The sequence below is a fragment of the Lissotriton vulgaris genome, chromosome 12, assembly GCF_964263255.1.
Source record: "Lissotriton vulgaris chromosome 12, aLisVul1.2, whole genome shotgun sequence".
NCBI classification, from domain to species: domain Eukaryota; kingdom Metazoa; phylum Chordata; class Amphibia; order Caudata; family Salamandridae; genus Lissotriton; species Lissotriton vulgaris.
Genome location: NC_141700.1, coordinates 18,322,732 through 18,344,865, shown reverse-complemented (window position 1 = coordinate 18,344,865; position 22,134 = coordinate 18,322,732). Strand labels below are relative to the sequence as shown.

Here is a 22,134-nt window from a genome sequence, read left to right as displayed (position 1 = left end):
TTGATTCTTTCAGATGCTCCGTCCATCACCACCCCCTTTTGTACCGCCTTGTAAATAAGGCACTCTTTCACGCAGTATTTAGCATGAAAGAGGAGGGCAATGGGTGTTGCAGTGGGCATTCCACCGCAGCACCCATTGATTTTGAAGCTGCCCCCTATTTACAAGGGAGGCGTAAATAGGAGGCAGCGCCAAAATTAAGACCAGGGAAAACCTGGTCTTAAACAGGCAAAATGAGGAGAAATGCTTTACTTCTCCTCGTTTCTGGTGTTTCCATGTGTGCTGCCTTCTGTGCCACATTTAAAAACAGCAAATTGCCTAACAGCAATGCATGCACAGCCAGCAGGCATCAACAGACGGACCCAGGCTTTCCTTTTTTGATTAAAATGACATTGCTTTCATTTTCATTCCCCTTTTAAAGTTTTTATCAGTAAAATAGATTCAAATACATTGTTTTTCTATAGATTTTATTCGTAAAAATCAGTTGTTACTATTTAAGAATCCCTTTGTCACACATCAAGCCCTTTTAAAGTTCACCACTTATATATTTCGGTTCAAGTAAATCTTCAATTTCCACAGGTCACTTGGGTCAGATGAACAATGTCGGGTGGATCCACACGGCCACCGTACCATGTGAAGAGGAAATCATGGTTCCAATAAATGTTTAGCACACTTCTCTGAAGTTTTAAAAATGTCATCTCTGAAAAAGAAACTTGAATTTTTATGCAAAAATTTCTAAAAGTGCACTTTTGGGGGGAATTCTTCTCTCACTTCGGATAATTTATTTTACATACATTTTATTTAAAAGTTACAACATTGTGAAAATGACTTCCTTATGTTAGTGGAGGAGAATCTTTGTAACTTTGCCCAGTACTATCCTGAGCATTATTTTTACAATGCTGGGTGTGATGGACCAGTTGAAACAAAGAAAGATTATTTTACTGTTTATTTACATTCAGACATTTTATAAAGCACCACATTTCAATGAAAAGTCCCAGAATGTAGGGGCATATTATCAAGAAAGGGCGATACATTATCACTGCTTTTGTCGGCAGAAAACTGCCGCTAAAGCGGCGATAATGGGCTTGATAATATGCCCTTGTGAATTCCTATTGCAGCCCAGGTTAACACCAGAACCTGGGCTGCTATGGGCATGCACAAGGGCATATTATCAAGCCCATTATCGTCGCTTTAGCAGCAGTTTTCTGCCGATAAAAGCGGCGATAATGTATCGCCCTTTCTTGATAATATGGCCCGTAGTGATGTGTAAAAGTAAAGTCTGGGACTGGAGAGTTGCATCCTCCTGGCCTAGAGTTTGCAGCTACTCTACAAAATGTCATATTTTCAAAATGGCTGCCAGGTAGGCGGAGCTTCGGAGTGTAAACTTCTGGAAGAGCAGAGACTGAAAAAACATCAACAGCTTAATGAGAGAACTGTGAAAACAGTACCAGTTCTGGTCTCTTTGAATCCTGGCCTGCCCCCTGTAGCAGTGGAGGGCAGTGCTCATCTGCAGGTCTGAGAAGTTTCTTGCTAACTCCTCGTAGAACACCCTTGTATGATGAATGGAGGAACCAGCCCTGCACCCCTCTTCCCATCTTGTTCACCATGAATATCTGGGTGCTTCGCTGCCCATACGCAAGCCTCTCATCCTTTGGTATGTCGCAATCTCCAGGTCTCGCTTGGCAGTGTGTGAACCCCACTTTGTCCTTCACGTGAAAGGGGTGCCTTTTCCTGGGTTCATGTCCTCCAGAGGGTCTGTCAGCTGCACTGAACCTGCACTCATTCAGGGATCTTTCCAACTTTCCAAAGGCAGAAGGTTGCATTTGTAGCCCAAAGGACAGCGGTCAACTTCCTGGAGCGACAGTGCAAATATATATGTCGGGTGCAGAACTGCACGTGGTAGGATCCCGCCCCTGCTGCTGATCTTGTCCAATGGAATTAAGTTTCAGGAAGTTGTGATGCTGACAGGAAGTGGGGAGGACCGCTGTCCTCCTCCAGCAGAGCCCTGAGCAGAGGGAACTCAGAGGAGCCCTGAGGGCTTCCAGAGGGCAGCTCACGGTCAGACCCCTCAAGACTGGTCAGCGAAGGTAACAGAGAGGAGCTGGGCCCGGGGTCACTTGGGCCAGACCGGTTGACATGCCTTGGTGTCAGCGATGGCTGGCTGTAAGCGCACAACCCCTGCTGGCCGAGACTGCCCTGAGGAAGGCTGTAGGCTTGGACGACCACAGAGGCGTACTCTACTGCGCTCTGGGGTACCTCGGGCTCCTCGGGCCCCGGAGCAGGCCGCCCTTGCTGGTCCACGTGAGGCACACTGTATGGACTAATGAAGACCTCTTGGAGCTCAGAAGAAGAGTCGTGAGGGGACAGGAGGTGGGAGCCCCAGGATTCGGCGTCCAGATGTTCTGCCTTGTCCTCCTGCTTGGCGTGTGGGATCTCGTTGCACCAGCCGGCATCAGGATACGCGAGCCTCATCTGCAGCTTGTCCGTCTGCTCCAACGGAGGGTACCCCAGGTCCTGCTGGAGAGGAGAGAGACCCTGAACATTAGGCTTGTGTCTCTGAAAAGGACCCTGACCTAAGGGGTGGCCCCTCTGAACATTCATGACACAGATGTGGTTGTAGGATGGCAACGACCAAGCCCCTCAGGTCTGTTTCCTGCTGTCTGAACACCTTAGTCCATCAGGTAGACCCAGGCAGTCCAAGTGCCAGCCCACCATGTCAACAGAGACCCCCAACTCTGCTATCCTGTTAGAGGAGTGCCCGGGCAAAGAGAGCGCCCAATTCTTGGAGGTGTCCTCTCTGACCAAAGGGGTGCGCTTAATACTGAGTGAACCTCCATTTTTCTCCCAACTCAGCATTTGGGGGCATATTACCAAGGAGTTGCGACAAATATTGCAAAGCGCGCTTAGCGCCGGTATTCTTATTGCCAGCTATTGCTGGATTTAATCGCCGAGATAGCGGTGTATTATCAACGTTTATCTCAAAGGCGAGAAGAAATCCAGCGATAGCAGAGTTTTCCATGGAACATCACTGGTTTTCCAGCGATGTTCCATGGAAAACTGTGATAGGCTTGATAATAAGGCCCTGTGGCCTTAGCCGCACAATCCACCCCCCATGTTAGGTATGCCTTAGTTATGAATATAACAGACGTTAAATTCCTGCGTTAAGGCAGAGTTCACGTGATTAAAATTATTGCTGCAACTTGTTGGTAATATCACAAAGCTGCCTTTGCGATATTTACCCGTGTCGTTTCGACAGCCAAGTCTACTTTGCATCTCATTAGCGATGCAATGGTAGGCGTGCTGGAAATGGGCGCTAAGTACGGAAAATACGCGCTAGCATGTCCTTGATGATATTGCGATATAATGTTCGCCGCTTTTCGCCTGAAAACGGACGCTAAAGCTGCGATAATTATATCGCCAGCCCATGATAATATGCCCCTTGGTTTTCTTTTTGTGAATTTGGAGAATGTGCTGGTGAAGAGGGGAAGCCGTGCAGTGAGATCAGGGATAGGGCGATCTGATCACACACAATGATCCACTGTATTTCAACACTCTTCTGGCTCTCAGCACTGTACCATTATGCCTCCCTGTCAGTTCTGTGCTCTCCACCACATTCCTGCCTCTCTACATTGTACCCCAGCACATTCCTGCCTCCCTGCAGTGTACCCCAGCACATTCCTGCCTCTCTGCATTGTACCCCAGCACATTCCTGCCTCTCTGCATTGTACCCCAGCACATTCCTGCCTCTCTGCATTGTACCCCAGCACATTCCTTCCTCTCTGCATTGTACCCCAGCACATTCCTGCCTCTATGCATTGTACCCCAGCACATTCCTGGCTCTCTGCATTGTACCCCAGCACATTCTTGGCTCTCTGCATTGTACCCCAGCACATTCCTGGCTCTCTGCATTGTACCCCAGTACCTTCTTGGCTCTCTGCATTGTACCCCAGCACATTCCTGGCTCTCTGCATTGTACCCCGGCACATTCTTGGCTCTCTGCATTGTACCCCAGCACATTCCTGGCTCTCTGCATTGTACCCCAGCACATTCTTGGCTCTCTGCATTGTACCCCAGCAAATTCCTGGCTCTCTGCATTGTACCCCAGCACCTTCTTGGCTCTCTGCATTGTACCCCAGCACATTCCTGGCTCTCTGCATTGTACCCCGGCACATTCTTGGCTCTCTGCATTGTACCCCAGCACATTCCTGGCTCTCTGCATTGTACCCCAGCACATTCTTGGCTCTCTGCATTGTACCCCAGCACATTCCTGGCTCTATGCATTGTACCCCAGCACATTCTTGGCTCTATGCATTGTACCCCAGCACATTCTTGGCTCTCTGCATTGTACCCCACCACATTCCTGCCTCTCTGCAGTGTACCCCAGCACATTCCTGTCTCTCTGCATTGTACCCCAGCACATTCTTGGCTCTCTGCATTGTACCCCACCACATTCTTGGCTCTCTGCAGTGTACCCCAGCACATTCCTGCCTCTCTGCATTGTACCCCAGCACATTCTTGGCTCTCTGCATTGTACCCCAGCACATTCCTGGCTCTCTGCATTGTACCCCAGCACATTCTTGGCTCTCTGCATTGTACCCCAGCATATTCCTGGCTCTATGCATTGTACCCCAGCACATTCTTGGCTCTATGCATTGTACCCCAGCACATTCTTGGCTCTCTGCATTGTACCCCACCACATTCCTGCCTCTCTGCAGTGTACCCCAGCACATTCCTGTCTCTCTGCATTGTACCCCAGCACATTCTTGGCTCTCTGCATTGTACCCCACCACATTCTTGGCTCTCTGCAGTGTACCCCAGCACATTCCTGGCTCTATGCATTGTACCCCAGCACATTCTTGGCTCTATGCATTGTACCCCAGCACATTATTGGCTCTCTGCATTGTACCCCACCACATTCCCGCCTCTCTGCATTGTACCCCACCACATTCCTGCCTCTCTGCAGTGTACCCCAGCACATTCCTGTCTCTCTGCATTGTACCCCAGCACATTCTTGGCTCTCTGCATTGTACCCCACCACATTCTTGGCTCTCTGCATTGTACCCCAGCACATTCTTGGCTCTCTGCATTGTACCCCAGCAAATTCCTGGCTCTCTGCATTGTACCCCAGCAAATTCCTGGCTCTCTGCATTGTACCCCACCACATTCTTGGCTCTCTGCAGTGTACCCCAGCACATTCCTGCCTCTCTGCAGTGTACCCCAGCACATTCCTGCCTCTCTGGGCTGTGCCTCAACACATCTCTCTTTCCACTACACCCCAATACTTTCCTTGCTTTCTGTCCTGCACCACAGACTCCCCTGGCTCTGCACTCTGTACCTCAAAACACCCAGAAGCTTCAAGAGGGCACCGCAGCACTCACCCAGGTCTCCATAGGGAGACCCCAATACTCCTTTGGGTCTCTCCCTCCTGGCAAACACTCTTTGGAAATGTTGCTCTTCTTGTAAAAACAAAATTCATCTTGAAGTCGCTGTCACAGAGCTAAGGATGGAACTAGAAGGAAGACGCCGGAGTGCTTAAAACTCAGAGTGGGTGGGCCAGGGACCCTCACTAGCAGGTAGAATGGGTGGGTTATGGGGGTGTCCCCTGCAGGGAGCGGGTAGAATGGGTGGGCTAGGGGTTTCACCTGCAGTTAGCTGGTAGAAGGGGTGGTCTCGCCTGCAGGTAGGATGGGTGGGTTATGGGGGTGTCACCTGCAGGGAGCGGGTAGAATGGGTGGGGGTGTCCCCTGCAGGGAGCGGGTAGAATGGGTGGGATGGCGGTCTTTTTCCGTGTCAATCTTGAGACAAAGCTTTTCATTGATGCAACACCTACACTTTTGCAGCTTTGAGCAGTCACCCCATTAGGGTGTCCCCCACCACATTAGGGTATCCCCTCCACCTTTGTTAATACCCGTCCCCCTGCTCTGGACACTCACCTTCCACGTGCTCTGGGGTCTCCAGCTCGCCAGATCGGTGACTGCCGGATCGGGCACCTGCGGCCACAGACACCGCTTGATCCTGTGAAGGAGGAGAGACAAGGGGCAGTGAGTGCTCGGATCTGAATAGTTCAGTAGATCTAGAGGCTGAAGAAGGCCGGAGTTGCCTGAGAGTTTCTAGCTTTCTGTCATGTTTCATAAGGAGGGAATGGTAGAGACAGGACGGATGCTATGCAGGTCATCCACTGCTGGCTCCTCCGCTGAGGCCGACCAGCAGTGAAATAAAGAGAAAATGAAATGATAATCACTTGCATTATTATAATTTTATCTTCCCCTACTTCTGCAGCTTTGCGTCAGAGGGTGCGGGCAGGGGAAGAGTGGTAGTGGTACCCTCCTACGTGCACAATGACAGTGCTGGCCCCCTTACGCACTTCACATGTTCTCCAAGCAGACTGCATTACAGCTCGTGTGGAGAACATGCCCAGGCTCCCAGTCAGCGTTGGAGCGCTGAACCACGGCACTCAGACCAATCACAATGCTGCTAAGGCAGCGATGTGATTGGCTGAGTGGGAGCATGGATAGGCTTCCTGCTGTTCAGGTCAGCGAGGGAGGACCATGCCCGCTTCCCCGTGTCCTACCCCCTCCTGTCCCTGCCCCACCCCCTCACCTCCGATATGTGCTGGTCGCCTCTGAGGCCATCCATCTTTTTAGAAGTTGGGGAGACTTGACTTGTTTTCAAGTTGAGTTCTGTGTTTTAACCTCTCGACCATTCACAAATATTCAACATGTTTGTTTGGTCTTATATTTCCAAATGTCAATGATAGATCAGTTTTCCCGACTGAGCCGGTCGAACAAGCCTTCCTATATGTGAATTGAGAAGACCTCTCTTTCATGTGTACATATACACACACTAATCACGTGGAGTCAAACAGACATGTGTCATTGATATGTGAAGGCAACACAAAAGCCTCAAGTGATGCTAAAGCTAGGAGCCGTGGATGTGTCGTGTGTGTGCGGAACATTTGCGGCACCGCGTGGGCTCCGTGTGGCTCATTGTGGGAACTGGTCATGGAACCTCAATGAGGTCTGCAGGTGGAACAGCCTGGCCTGGAGCGAGGTCATCACACACAACCACCCACCCATCCCCAGATGTTCTCCCACTTACATCCGGTGTTGGTACATGCATGTGACGACCACAGCCATCAGCAGAAGGGTGACCCCAGCTACAAGAGAGGGTACCAGCAGCTCCACCTCCCCGTCATCTACAAAGCAAGCAAGGGAGACCGGGTGAGTGCAAGAGAGGCAGCGGAGAGAGCAGGGGCAGAACATGGAAGGGAGTAGGTGAGACAATTGTGTGGGAGACTGCGGGGCAATTCACCAGGAAGCTACGGAGACACGTAAGTGCATGCAACAATTCAAGGTTTAGTACGGAGGAGAGACACACGAGTGCCTGTGAGTGCATGCAATAGTGCACCAAAGAGTACAATGGAGGCACGTGTGAGAGAGTGCATGCAATAGTGCATGGAAGAGTACAAAGGAGACACATGAGCCCACAGAGAGAGCAGGCAAAATAAGTTAACCACCCAGACCATATCAGGGAGACCAGAGTGATCACATGTGAGTGTGGAAGAGTGCAGGAACAAATCAAGGTAGATCAGAGAGAGCACAGGTGAGCACCCAGAAAGAGTGGGCAAGACCAGAGAGAGTGCTGAGAGACAGCAGAAAATGTTGTTCTGCACTTACCAAAGTTTCTTGTGGTTATGGTCAAGCCGGAGCTGTTGGTTCCTCCTGCGCTGTTGGTGATGGCCAAGTGCACCAGGATCTGGGCCCCGACGCCGAGGCGCGACAGCAAGCAGCGGCGGGAAGAGCTGTTCAGGGTCATCACTGGAAGAGGCAGTGAGGAGAAGAGGAGTCAGGGATCTATTGCGATGGAGGCTGCTTAACTTGCTTGACCCACACATCAGGATGGTAGAGGGGACACTGGGGGATACGGTGGTACCAGAACATGACATGGAGTCCTTGCTTCCACCTTCGACCCTCAGACAGCGCTGAAAGCTCAAGGGGGCCTTTCTGAAATGCTGCTCTTTGCAGAATCCTACAACACACAGCCACCTCTGATAGACCTGATATGTCTGAGATTTACAGTCAGGCCCTTGCTTGTCCAAGCGAGTCACACAGAAGCTCCCACACAAGTCACAAACTGCACGTGAATGCCGGTGTACGCTTTTAATGTTTTTTTTTATTTTTTATTTTATAGATTGAATGCAAATATATCTTTTTTAGTATCTTTGCTATCCACTTTTGAAATCTTCTTTCGAACATATGTGAGTTTATCTTTTATAGAGTTTAGGGATTGATTTAGACCTATAAATCCCATTATATCCTAAGGGATTTGTATTTATGCGGGCAGAGTTATCCGTCACCGTTGTGACATAGCAACCCGTCTGCCCAGATCTAAATCAGGCCCTTAGTTTTAAATGGCGTGTCCTTATTTTGCGTGCTTAGAAGGTGACTTATATTTCAGACCTGACAACATTGAGTAAAGCAAACACAAAGAGAGGATGGGCGCAGCGCTGAAACTTTTTGGACACTCACCCCCAGTCACGGATCTGGGTTGAATCCATCATCGTTCTTTAGCTAACTTCGCAACCTCGGTTCAGACCCAGCCATATGCAAATCAGCCTTGACCCTGTGCCTCATGGGAACAGTCCAGTCCGAACTGCCAAGCCAGGTCTTCCCTGGACCGGAAACAAGCGTCCTGGGACTGATTTCGGGATAACACGCCTCATCAGCCAAGCTAGCTTGAATCCAGTGGCACAATGGATTTAGGCCCAGATCTCTGTACTGGGGTGAAAGTATGACATTGTTCTGCATTCTGTTAATCAATTGTTGTTTTTGCATTTGTCACCCCGAGTGGGACGGGTATGCCCAGACGTGAGTCCCAGGCTCTCCACATCACTGGAGTCAAGCTATCCTGGCTGAAGACAGCTGATAGCCAGAAACCGGTCCTAGGATGCTTGATTCCGGTCCAGGAAAGACATGGCTTGGCAGTTCGGGCTGGACTATTCCCACGAGGCACAGGGTCAAGGCTGATTTGCATATGGCCATGTCTGAACTGGGGTGGTGTGGAGTACAAAAAAACGATGGATTTAGGCCCAGATCCCTGTACTGGGGTGAATGTATGACATTGTTCTGCATTCTGTCCATCAATTGCTCTTTTAACACTGAGTAAAGGGCCCACGCTACCAGAAACAAAGGTATGCCGCCCACACAGACAGTCTGTCCAGATATGTCCCCTTCTCGCCGCCCACTGCCCATCGACACATGTGGCACACAGGGCATTTACCGTGAACCTTTCCTCCAACTTCCTGATAGAAGACGCTGTAGTTTCGGATCACCCCGCGCTGAGCTTCAATAGGAATGTCGCCCCATTCCAGCTCGACCTGGGACTTCCCAATCCAGGCAGCATGCAGCTTTGGAGCATATAATGGAGCTGCAAGGAGTACAGAAGAGGTACAGAGAGGTAAGGACTCCACTGACAGGTACAGGTGTCAGGAACTAAGCCATGGATAGATACACACCAAAGACAAGGAGACTGGGGTGCTGAGTTCAGAGGCCAAGAGGGGTGGATAAGGAGGCCATGGCTCCCCTGTAGGCCAAATAAAGATCCAATGAAGACTTGTTGGCCGCTCAACAGAGGTGACGAGAGGTCAGGCCCTGAATATAACTGGGGAGAAATTGGAGGTCTAAGGAGAGGTGCAGGGGACAGGAACACAAGAGAGTTACAGGGAAGAAAGAGACCAAGAGACCGGTCCAGGGACATTAGGTTCCTAGAGACACAGGGAGAGTGACACCCGGAGTGCAAGGAGATACAAGGAAGGTCAGAAACCCTGCGACAGGCCCAGGGACAGGAGGGACCTGGATACAGGTAGAGAGTGAGGACAGGAGTCTTGGAGAGATACAGGGAGTCAGGGACGGATACAGGGCGGTCATAGGACGGACTGAGGTAAAACCAGGCATCAAATTATTTAAGTGCATACAAGATTCACAGCCCTTCCTCTCTTTCCTTTAAGGGCCAGATGTACGACCATTCCATTTTGCTAGTCACAAATTACAACATTTTGTGACTCCGAATTTGTGACTCGCCAAATGGAATGTTTCCCTCTGTCTCAGACACGGTTTACGATTCCTAATGGGGTTGCAAATGACCTGCCTCATCAATATTCATGAGGCAGGTCGAAATTCGCAACCCATTGGGAATGGCCAGCATTTGCAGGGATGGTGGCCTGCTGGGGTCAGCTGACCACCATGTCTATGACTGCTTTTTCAATAATGCAGTTGTTTTATTTAAAATGCAGCCAATTTTCCTAAAGAAAAAAGGATGCATTAAGAACGAAAAATGAACGTTTCTCTTTCATTTTTTAAGAGCAGGCAGTGGTTCCAGGGACCACTACCTGCTCTTAAAAATTATTTTTGTATCAACTCACAAAGGGACACCCCTACCTGTTCAAAAGTGGCTTACCACCTATTTGAAGTAGTTGGTAAACTGTGAGTTTTTTGTGTCCGCAAATGTGGTCGCAAATCATTAGTCCGTACCATTCTGGCTTAATATTAGGAAGGGACGCCCTTGGTACGCCCTTTCCAAATACCTACTTGCAAGCACTATTTTGCGAGTCACCGACTCGCAAAACAGCGTTTGTACATACCACCACACTTCTTGTCGGTCGCAAACGGGCCGATTTCCCTTTTGCGAATGAAAAAACAGTCATACATCTGGCCGCAAGTCTTCCAATTGTGTCTCTACTTTTTAAATTAACCTGTAACAATGTGACTTTGTGCAGACTGTGCAACGCAGAGCACAAGACTTTCATCCCAAGAACGTGTGAGAGGCAGAGCACCTAAAAACTGAGTTTTAAATATTGTGCTACAAAAACATCATAGAAAAATTATAGACAACCCAAAAATGGATATTGTCAGCATAAACAGGTAGCATACTCACGTCTCTCCCTGGAGTAGGCGTGTGCACTTCCCGTGGCCCAGATACTCCCACCATGCAGGATATAGACTGACAACTGGTACAGGCGTCCGGGTTCAATGTACTCTGCAAAGTGCACAGGAAGAATGTAATATCTTGAGGCTAAAGGAGACCCCCATGCATTCACATATGCACACACACATATGCACAGGAACGCACACATACACTCCCTTTAAAACCACCCACAGTGGGTAAAGCACAGAGACGACTTCCAGAATGATTTGGAAAACCCGCAATCTTCAGAAAAACAACGAGTAATCGGTCATTCTGTGGGACACGAATCTCGTTTTTTTTTTTTTTTAGTTCAAATCTTTTTTATTGAGCAAAAACAAAGATGATAACGGCCATAATGCATCAGTAGATTTACATTCGTATTGGAGTGACGCCGTGGTCAAGCATGGATCAATGCATATAGAACAATACATACAGGAACGGAAAATAAAGCATAATGAAAACAAGAAGGTAACATCAGACCGAATCTGTAAATGAGATGAGATGAATGAATAAATAAATGGATAAACAAATAATTAAATAAATGAGCAAGGTAAACAATAAAATATGCCATCATTGCAATCTTCACGGTTGTGCACAGTTCCATAGAGCTCTCCATCCAAATTCTATCAGAAAATACCAGGTATACGTGTCATCCCTGCACATTGTGACTAAGTCTGGTAAGCCCATATGGGCAGGATATAACCAGTACAATTCGTGCGTCCAGCACCCCCACATTTACTAAGAGTTGATCTCATTGCTGGTGTATCATGGTGGATCGAAGGTAAAGGAGGCCTGGTCTAAAGAAGACCATAGTTTTTTGTTGGTAACCTGCCATGGTGATGAGTGAAGAGCAGGATTGTCAGTGCCCCTAATGCAGGATAGCCATTCTCTCCAGGCAATAAAAGAGACCTCGGATGTTGATTTCCAGTTGCATAGGACTACCTTGCAAGCTAGTGTTAGCAGGAGATCCAGGAGCTGACGGTCATGATCACCCTTTAGTAGTGGGTCTAAAGCCCCCAGGATAATGTAGATGAATTCCCTTGTAGGGTGTATGTCAAACGTGTGCCCAATGTAGTCAAAGATTCTAGTCCAATATGTTTGGAGTTTTTAAGCTTACGTGGGGTCAGTCATTCACTCTGCATTTTACTGTCTACAACATACCTCACATTCACACAATGCATCACAAAAGGACTCCTGGGTCCCGTTAAGCTCTAAGACAGTTGATGCCATTGGCCTATTGGGGACCAAGCAATGGGTCAAACCCAGGGAACAACATGTGAAAAAGTCGGCTGCATGGGGGCTTTGGACTACAGAGGTTCAGCCGCACTGGGCGATGGCCAGAGGGATCACATGTATTCTGGCAGATTTCATTAAATGACCAAAAGGACAGCAAGACATAACCTCGAGGACCCTCGAAGACGTGGCTGCATAGGCAGGGAGCTCGCAGACCAGCAGAAGTGGGGCAGTGTGTTCACACATTAGCGCCTGATATGAAACAGAAGTCTGAGGAGCTTTAAAACACTGTGAAATATTTGTGTTTAGCGACCGCTCACCAGTGCCTGATGCACAACTCCTATCCTTAAACCAGGAATAACCAATGGGAACCAACTGGTATCCAAATGCAATTGGGGATTCCAACTGTGTGCTATAGGGTCACTACAAATTGTACATTCACAAGGGATATAAAATAATGTTTAATTTGGCAGGTCGCGACCCCTTGCGCATAGCTATGAATGCTGCAATGGAGCCCTGTGAATTGCCAAGCCGGTGCCCACCCGGAATTTGCCCCAGATTGCCGCCGTTGTCCTTCAATATCGAGTGCCCACCTCAATGTATTGATTGCGCTTGAGAGCGCTTTGTTTGCACAGCCGGTGCCCACCCGGCATAGCCCCGTGTCAGAAATACCGCCGTGGCCCATTTCGGCCAAACCGGTAGTCAGGCAGGCCGAGGGCGGGACCTAGAGACAACAGGAAGCAGCCGGGAGCCCACCCCGCGCTCCTGCACGAAGGGAAGAGCTCCGGAGGCAACCGCGACCCGGAAGTACTGCCTGCCCCACAGGAAGGCAGGCACAAGACGCCCGGACGAGGGAGGGACTGGCGAGTCTCCCTTCCACTGCCCCCGGTCTGGGGAAGCATAAGAGTGCCTCAGGAGCAGGCCCCTGAAGTCCAGCCCCCCCGCAGGACGAGAGAGAGGAGAGCCCTGAAGCCCCGTGTGGCAGCCGGTAAAGAGGAGACGACCGGCAGCATCCCAGAGCCGGTGAGTGGGGCCCGGGGGGGCTTGTTGAAGAGGGGGGCGTTGGGGCACATTGCCGGTGCCCGCCCCCCCCTGTGTGCTCACTCCACCGGGGGCATTTGGTGCGCAGTCTGTATTTCGAGCCTGAGAGGCTCCAACCTGGGGGCATTCTTCTTTGTGGAAGTAGAGGTTTGAGGGCATTCTTTTAGAGTCCAGGAGGGACTCCAACGGGCGGCAAAGTTGTCCTCAGAGCCCCGAGAGGCTACAACCCCCCATTTGGTCACTGAGTCCCCGAGAGGGACTCCAACGACGCGCACATTACTCCAGAGTCCCCGGAGGGGGGACTCCACCTACCAGGGGGCAATTTGCTTGTTTAGAGCCCAGAGAGGCTCTGGAGTGCCACCATCATTTCTGCGAGCCCAGCGAGGCTCAGGGGGCACCAGTTGCTCAGTGGTAGAGCGGCCCCAGAAGGCAGCGGGCCACTCCCACCTTGCCCCACAGCTAGCACGTTTAGACCCCTGACTTTGGGACACAGGGCGTCCTAGCCCCAACAAGGCCAGAGGGCCTATGGTCAGTCACAGGTGGTGACTTATGCGAGTTGACGCAATTGTCCTTTAATGCACCTCTGAATGTGTTGATTATGCGTCATGTGCCTTGTTCCTTACACCGCTGAATGTAGGTTCTGCATCATGTGTTTTCTTTCCCTACACCGCTGAATGTATTGTGATGCATCATGTGTAATATGCCTATACCCCTACAGGTATTGTGATACTTAGGTGGTTGTTCTTGCTAGTACAGGTGGTGCTAGTGAGGTCCTGGTTCCCTGCGTGACCTGTTCCTAAGGTGGTTAGGATTGCGTAGGTGGTACTTAACCTTTACCAGTGGTTACTGGTTGTGTGCTTTATGTTCTACTTTGTGCTACAGTGATTTATATCCTATGTTCTAAGTGCTAATTCTACCTAGTGCTAAGTTCTAAAAGTGCTGATTCCTGACAGTGGTCCAAGTGGCCCTGTCTTGTACATATCTCCTGTAAATTCTGCCCGTGCCTGCTGGCACATTGTAAAGTGTGTGTTTTATCTAATGTGTTTTGGTGTAATACAAAGGCTATTTTTCTATATAACCTTGTGTGGAGTTTCCTTTGTGGTGGGCCTTGGGTGTTGTTGCTGGGGTGCGTGCACAAATACTTAACTCACATCGCCTCCAAGTTTAGCCTTGCTGCTCGCGCCATGTTACCTAGAGGGTGAGCAGGGGTTATCTTGGCGTGTAACTCCCTTGCCCTGACTTAGGAGTGGTGGTCTCTGACTGACTTTGGCACAAGCCCTGGCCAGCCAGGGATCCAATTTCTAACACATTCCAATTTGGAATCCTAAATAAGGATAGGGTTTCTCTGTCACAACCCCTCCTATTTATGATTCTTAATGTTTCGCAGAGTCTATGTAGAGTTTGAAAAACCCTAAAACTCGGAAGGTTTGTGGTTTGGATGCGGTGAGCTGCAACATTTCAGAAATTATTTAAGAATTCCCATGGCTTCTAGAGGCAATCAAATGTATGGTGCACACCTTAAAATACAAAAAGACAAACAACATAATGTCATTCTTTAAACTGACTCTACCTCGTACCACGGCCTCAGTGACGTTTCCCTCTCTGCTCTCCCAGTGGCTGAGACCACTTCCCTGCTGCTCGGTGACCACTGCCCATTCCAGGACATGGATCGAGTTCTTAGTGAGGCCCGTGTTGAGGATCCGGGACTCCCACCGCACGAGCAGAGCACGGTCGCTCACCTTAGAAACCAGGACAGGCACAGGAGCTGGAAGGTCTGAAAGAGAGGAGGAGATGAAAGACCACAACATCCTACAAACCTCTACACAGTCCTCAGGTCGACGAACCAGGAAGCACCCAGGCTCCCGACTCCCTTGACCAATCACAACGCTGCAGTGCAGCGTTGTGATTTGTCTGAGCACCGTGTATCTGTGCTCAGCCAGGGAATGGGAGGCTGGGCATGTTCTCCATAAGGCTGTACAACACAGCCCATTGGAGAACATGCCAAGTGCGCATGACGGTTTGGCCTGCCCGAGACGGCCAGACAAACCCTCATGCGCACTTAGGAGAGAGCGCCACCGCTCCTCCCCCTGCTCTGCCAGAAGTGCAGCCCCACACCAGCTTTACATAGCCAAAAATGTAAAAGAAATTGATAATAACATAATTATCATTTAATTTTTCTTGTGGGGCGTCGCCCCTTTGCCTTAGCGGAGGAGCCGCCACTGGTAAACTTTAAAGCACTCTGATACCTTTATGCCGAGTTTGCGCTATATAAAACAAAAACAAAAAATGAACAGGAGATCATTCTCAGGAACAAAAAAGAAAACTTTCAGAAAACATAAGATCAATTTTCCAGGAAAAAACAGAGGAGCAAACTCCTAGTAAACAGAGGATCAAATGCTCACTAGAGAACCCAGGTGCCACGGAGCAGAGACTCAAATTCCAAAAACAGAAGAAAAGGCTACCGGGAAAGAGAGCATTGAACTCACAGAAAACAGAGGACCAAACTTCGAGGAAACATAAGATCAAACTTCCAGGAAACACATGAACAAACTTCCAGGAAACACATGAACAAACTTCCAGGAAACACATGAACAAACTTCCAGGAAACACATGAACAAACTTCCAGGAAACAGAGGCTAAACCTTCAAAGAAACAGAGGAGGAACAAACTCTCCAGGAAACAGAGGATTAAACTCCTAGGATAGCCAGGAACAAACTTCCAGAAACCTGGGTCTCAAACCTCCAAGAAACAAAGGACCAAACTCTCTAGAAAAACAGGAACAAACTCTCCAGGAAACTGAGGAAGAAACTCCCCTGGAAAAGGAGGATCAGACTCACCTGGAAAAAGAGGATCAAACTCGTCCAGAAACAGAAGATCAAACTCATAGAAAGCAGAGGATCAAATTCCAAAAACAGAGGGTAGGACTCTCTGGAAAAAAGCCTTAAACTCACAGGAAACAGAGGATCAAACTCCCAGGAATCAGCATTAAGCTTAGAGAAATCAAAGGTTCAAAATATTTGGAAACTAAGATCAAACTCCCAAGGAAGAGATAACCGAGGTCCAGAAAACAGAGGAAGAAACTTCCAAGAAAAATATAACCAAGAGCCATGGAAACAGAGTAAGAAATTCCCCGGGAAACAAAGGATAAAAATCCGATGGAAAGAGAGGACCAAACTCTCAGGAAACAAAGGAGGAAAATCCAAGGAACAGAGGAGGAAAATCACACGGAAAGAGAGGAACAAACTCCCAGGAAACAGAGGAGGAAAATCACACGGAAAGAGAGGAACAAACTCCCAGGAAACAGAGGATGAAAATCCCAGGAAACAGAGGAACAAACTCCCAGGAAACAGAGGATGAAAATCCCAGGAAACAGAGGAACAAACTCCCAGGAAACAGAGGATGAAAATCCCAGGAAACAGAGGAGGAAAATCACATGGAAAGAGAGGAACAAACTCCCAGGAAACAGAGGATGAAAATCCCAGGAAACAGAGGAACAAACTCCCAGGAAACAGAGGATGAAAATCCCAGGAAACCGAGGAACAAACTCCCAGGAAACAGAGGATGAAAATCCCAGGAAACAGAGGAACAAACTCCCAGGAAACAGAAGATTAAAAAAACAGCAAGGGAGGCTCCACCGTTTGAGCAGCGGAGGCGTGTTGCCCCGCCTGCTGCAAGTGCAGCAGGCGCAGACGAATACGTAAAATGGCATGTTAATGCCATTTTACTTATATGCCGCAGTGCGAAGGCAGGGGGTGGGGCTGAATCCTGCAACTGCAGGATTACAGCTGGCCCTGCTGTGTGCATGTTGGATTTGCTGGCTCTATTGCTACAGCCAGCCCGGCTTGCGCAGTGTGCACCCAGCAATCCCCTGGCTGTCAAGCAGCCGGGGCATTTCTGGCACAGGCACCCAGCCTCAAAATGAGCGCTGGGTTAGCCTGCTCCCACCAATCCTGGAGCTGCTGTCAGCATGAGAGCAGCTCCTGGATTGGTTGCATTGGTGTCCACTGAGCAGGAAGGACGTCCTTCCCTTTCCTACTCGTGAACACCGATCGGGAGAGAGGTGCATAACGGGGGAGCCGTGTATGGTGAGTTTGGCGATGTAGCGCCCATCCATATGTTTATACTGGTAGCTGCCACTGAATCCAGGGAACAGAGGAACAAACGCTCAATAAACAGAGGAGGAAAATCACATGGAAGAAGAGGAACAAACTCCCAGAAAACAGAGGATGAAAATCCGAGAAACAAACTCCTAGGAAACAGAAAATGAAAATCCGAGGAACAGAGGAGCAAACTCCAGGGAAGCAGAGGATGAAAATACCAGGCAGCAGAGGAACAAACTCCCAGGAAACATAGGCTGAAAAGCACATGGAAAGAGAGGAACAAACTCACAGTGAACAGAGGATCAAACTCCCTAAACTGGGGAAGAAGACCAAACTCTCTGGTAAAGTAGCAACATCTTGTAAAAAATGGAAACTACTGCAAAAAGGACCTCACTCCCAAGGAACAAAGGGAAGACATTTCTGGGAATAAAATAGGAAGTCACAGGAGCAAATGAGTAAACTCACCAGGGACAGTCTTACAACAGTGCTGGCTTCATGCCATGTAAGACTTGCATCCTGAGGTGTCCCAGACTCTTGAGCCCTTTGAGACGTCCCGGAACTACCTCATGCATGTCAGGAGAGCTCTGAAACACTCCACGCACGTTAGGGGGGTTTAGGAACTGCCCCATACTCTCCAAGGGAGTCTCACAAACTGCTCCATACACTTCAAGAGAGTATCACAAACTGCAGGCCCTTCAAAGGACTCTCACAAACTGTACAGGCTCTTCAAGGAAGTCTCGCGAATGCCCCATACAGCTCAGGGGCACTGGTCCACTCTCATACATTGCAGGCAGTCTTTGAAGCATACCCACTCACCAGTGGAGAGACACTCACTAACATTCCCATAAACCTACAGCCCTCCTAACGTTCAGTGTCTCATTCCAGTGGTTGTTGTTCCCTTTTGGAGGGGTTACACCTACCTCCTTGGTCGGCCGCTGGGATCACCAGCTTGGCGGCGGGAGACTCTCCGAGGACGTTGTAGGCTGTCAGGAGGATGCTGTGGTTCTCCTTGGAGAGGGACAGAGTCCACCTGAAGGAGTCTGCAGGACATTCGGTGAGAACAGTGCTCCCTTCCCCCTGTGTCTGAGAGAGGAGGTGGTATCCCAGAATCCTCCCATTTGCTTCATCCTGTTTCAAAGGCTAAAGTAGAAAGAACTAGTGAGGAGCGGGAGCGAACTGGAAGAGGAAGAGAGAATGAGAAGGAGAGAAAGAGAGAAGAGGGGTCGAGACAAAAGGGTGTAAAGAAAGACAGAAAGAGGAAGTAAAAGGGAGAAGAACAAAAAAGAAAGAAGGAAGGAAAACTGAAGAGAAGGAGAGAAACCAAAAGACAAAGATACTGGGGAGGAGGAGGAGGCTTGGAGGTCCAGAGGGAATAAGGGAAGAGAGAGAAAAAACAGAGATGTCACTGCTTTGGGAACGTCTGTATCTTCCATAGATTCACATGCCTGAATCATTCCCTGCTGTGGAAGTGGGAGTCCCACGGTACCATAGTAAAGCGGTATGTGTTAGTATCATAGGCTATAATGGCAATGAAAAGTCAGTTTAATAGCCTATCTATGTCGTTTGTTAAAAAAGGACCAAACTTGGATTATAACTAAGGCTCCCTGTTTTCCGTTTTTACTGATTTTTACAGATAAATACAGACAATTTCATGTCTGTATTTATTTTTAAATGTGGATAAAAACAGAAATTGGGTTACTTATTGAGTAATTCTAAATACTGTCTGCCATGACTGCCAGGCCAATAGCTGTGTGCATTGATAGGTAAAGGGCTATAAAAGAAAGGCGTTTTGTAAAGAGGCTTTAAAAGCAGTAGATATGCACAAGGTTGATACTGAAATTTGCATATTTTCTTAAAAGGGCATTGATGTAACTTTTGCAGGTGTTTACAGCATTGAAATCTAGTAGGCATTCAAGCATTTACTGGTTAAATAAATGTGGAAATATACTAATTTCAGCTTTATTTTGCCACAAAACCCAAAATAAATATGGATAAACACAAATAAAATTAGCAAAAAATAAATATGGATAAATACAGACGGAAATGTCCAAAAAATAAATACCATAAAACCATGAGCACTAATTATAACCAATCAGGAGACAGCACCCTCTACAACACTCCCAACAGGGGCAGAGTTCCTCAGACTTTCTACTGCATGTCGTGAGAAGGGAGTTTCCCTGAGCTCTGCTAGTTTTTTCCTCTTTAGAATTGAAAATGTATCTACAACTACTATGTCAGATACTTCTAAGAAAGGCCTCTTCAGGTCCTGCAAAACACGTGGAAAGAAAAGGCTACATGTAGAAGATTCACACAGAAACTCTCTTTACAGCTTCTACCCTCAACATCAGGCAAAGGAGTGCAAAATATGTCACACCTTTTCCTATAAGACCTTAAAGGGCAGGGAGGAAAGGCTACGTCTTTGGCTACAGAAGGCTAAAACTCAGAGATCTACCACATCTGAGGAAGACAGCGACACGTCCATGAGGACACACAAAAGGGCAAGATCATCTGACCAAGGGACATCTGAGGAAGGCAGGAAGGCCTTAAAAACTCAAGATAAAGGTCGCTCCACACGTTGGACATTAAGTAATGCCTTAAGTACTATCTATCTTCACTGTACCAAACAACTCTGAAGAACTGATCAGCTGTTGGTCTCTTACGGACTTTCTTGTCACGGTACGGCAGTCATCAAAGCAACCATCAGAAGATGGGGATCCGCTACCATTCAGTTTTGCCACACCAAGGCTGGTAAGCCAAACTCAACAAAAGCGAAGGGGCCCCCAAAAAGGGCAGTATCTACCTCAGCTGCTCTGTTTGCAGGTGTCCCGCTGGAGAAAATATGCCAGGCAGCGATGAAGAAGAGCACCCACACGTCTATGCAGCACTACTGCCTAGAATCGGTGCAGAGAAGTGACGCAGCCGTAGGACAGTAGGTGTTAAGTCATCTATTTCAAAAAGATGAGCCTCAGAAACTGTAGGTGATTTTTTAATATGTCTTTACTAATGTATATGATGAGTGTTGTATACCACATGATTGTTCCCAAGCAGCGGAGTGAGGTTTGTTGCGCTGCTCGCGCTGATTTTCAGCACTGGGTGTTTGTCCTGCACTTTAAAATCAGAGCGAACGGTACCACGTTCAGATCAAGACGGCAACGTTTCTTTCTGCTGCTCGAGTAATGTTCTCCTTGAGCTGCAATTTCCTCAACGTGAGCTGCAGGTTTCTCAACATGGTACTGATGCATACTGTTTTGCGATGGTACCGTGGGACTCTCACTTTAGTGACAGGGAATGATTCAAGCAGCATGTGAATCTATGAAAGATCCATTACTGGAGAACTACAGTTACAGGTAACTAACATCAGCGCTGTCCTGAAACTACCATATCAGGAAAGTCAGAAGCACCCGTCCCCACTGTGCGCTTTCTGGGGTGGCCACTTTCTGTACTTGGATATGCTCTGAGAGGCAGCATGTGCTGTGTACAGCAGTGTTGCTGAATGGAACAAAAGTCACACATAGACATTTTCCAGGTTAAGTGAAGTAACCACAATAACTATTTAGTTATTTATTGAGGAGGTGTCTAAGGTGCCGTATTTTGCTTTGCAAGAAGCTGACAGGTCTGGGATGAGGCTGCGGAGAGCTCTTTCCGTTAGCACTCGCTCGATGTCCTGGAGGTGAAAGCTTAGCAGGGTGTCCTCTCTTTCCAGCACATCAGCACCTATGTGTGGTTTTCCATGAAGGACACTGCAACTTTCAAATAAAAGCCAGTCTCATGTCTTTCCTTCTTCCTGTTCTGAATGCTGGAGCACTCTGAGGAAAGCCTTCTGAAGTCACATACCGTGGGGCAGAAAACTGTGTGAGATCTGGCACACTGAGCTCATGGGTTCATGGCTTTGTCAGTAGCACACAGCGGTATCCCCAGGACCCCAAACTGTAGGGAGGAAGAGATCCCACAGAGCCCAAAGCTCTAGGGGCCGGCGCTGGACAGGCAAAGCAGTGGGATTTGTAGCCACTCAGAAGCTTTTATGAACTGCTCTCCTGAGTGTCTTCTCACTTCTGGAAGCAGCTACAGACATATCATTGGGGCTCTTTCTTAACTTTATCTAGAGCAATCAATCAATCAATCATAGTATTTGTAAAGCGCACTACTTACCCGTGAGGGTCTCAAGGCGCTGGGGTGGGGGGGTGGGTTGGGTAGGGGGGGATCTGCTACTGTTCGAAAAGCCAGGTCTTGAGAAATCTTCTGAAGGTCTGTCGTAGGCGGTGGGGAGGGTGTTATGGCAGCGAAAGTTACACTCTTTGAGACTGTCTCTACCTCTCCCAGGTTTCACTGCTCGAACCTCGTGGCCTCTCTGAGGCTGTCTCTACCCCTCCCCTCCCTGCTGGGAGCTCACTGTCTCTCTGAGACTGTCTCTACCTCTCCCAGGTCTCACTGCTGGGATTATTTCACAGCCTCTCTGAGACTGTCTCTACCTCTCCCAGGTCTCACTGCCGGAAAACCATGGCCTGCATGAGACATTCTATGGGGAGAGGATGTGGCACATTGGTCAGAGCTGCCAGCTCGGGAGCTTGGAATAAGGGCCAGAGTCTCAGCTTTGGCGCAATATCCTGTGATTCTGAGCAAATTGCTTAATCTCCCTGTGCCTATGGACGAAGCGCTTGGAGCGCGAGCCTAGTAAGTTCGTTCCCCTTTCATTTAGTTAACTTGGCGGGAACCGGGAGTTAAATGACTGATGTACTTATAGTGGTCTTTTTACCCTAGACGCTGAAGTCGTGAGGTTTACCGATATTGCAGTATTACCCTG

General features: G+C 48.6%; 1 protein-coding gene across 4 annotated transcripts in view; it reads right to left on the bottom strand.

Moving 5' to 3' along the window:
* Window positions 1-1,208: 1,208 nt before the first annotated feature.
* The window catches only part of LOC147673070 (granulocyte colony-stimulating factor receptor-like), a 43,174-nt gene continuing 22,248 nt past the window's right edge, over window positions 1,209-22,134 (bottom strand). Inside the window, exons 7-14 of one of the 4 annotated variants that reach the window (XM_086946313.1) lie at window positions 18,254-18,473; window positions 14,804-15,007; window positions 10,930-11,031; window positions 9,277-9,423; window positions 7,674-7,814; window positions 7,096-7,192; window positions 5,931-6,012; window positions 1,209-2,514 (exon numbers count right to left, since the gene is read on the bottom strand). In XM_086946313.1, coding sequence (XP_086802439.1) covers window positions 1,936-2,514; window positions 5,931-6,012; window positions 7,096-7,192; window positions 7,674-7,814; window positions 9,277-9,423; window positions 10,930-11,031; window positions 14,804-15,007; window positions 18,254-18,473 — 1,572 coding nt within the window. In that variant the 3' untranslated portion in view covers window positions 1,209-1,935. The remainder of the gene's footprint in view (window positions 2,515-5,930; window positions 6,013-7,095; window positions 7,193-7,673; window positions 7,815-9,276; window positions 9,424-10,929; window positions 11,032-14,803; window positions 15,008-18,253; window positions 18,474-22,134) is intronic. The other 3 variants (XM_086946314.1, XM_086946316.1, XM_086946315.1) reach the window with 3 other exon arrangements.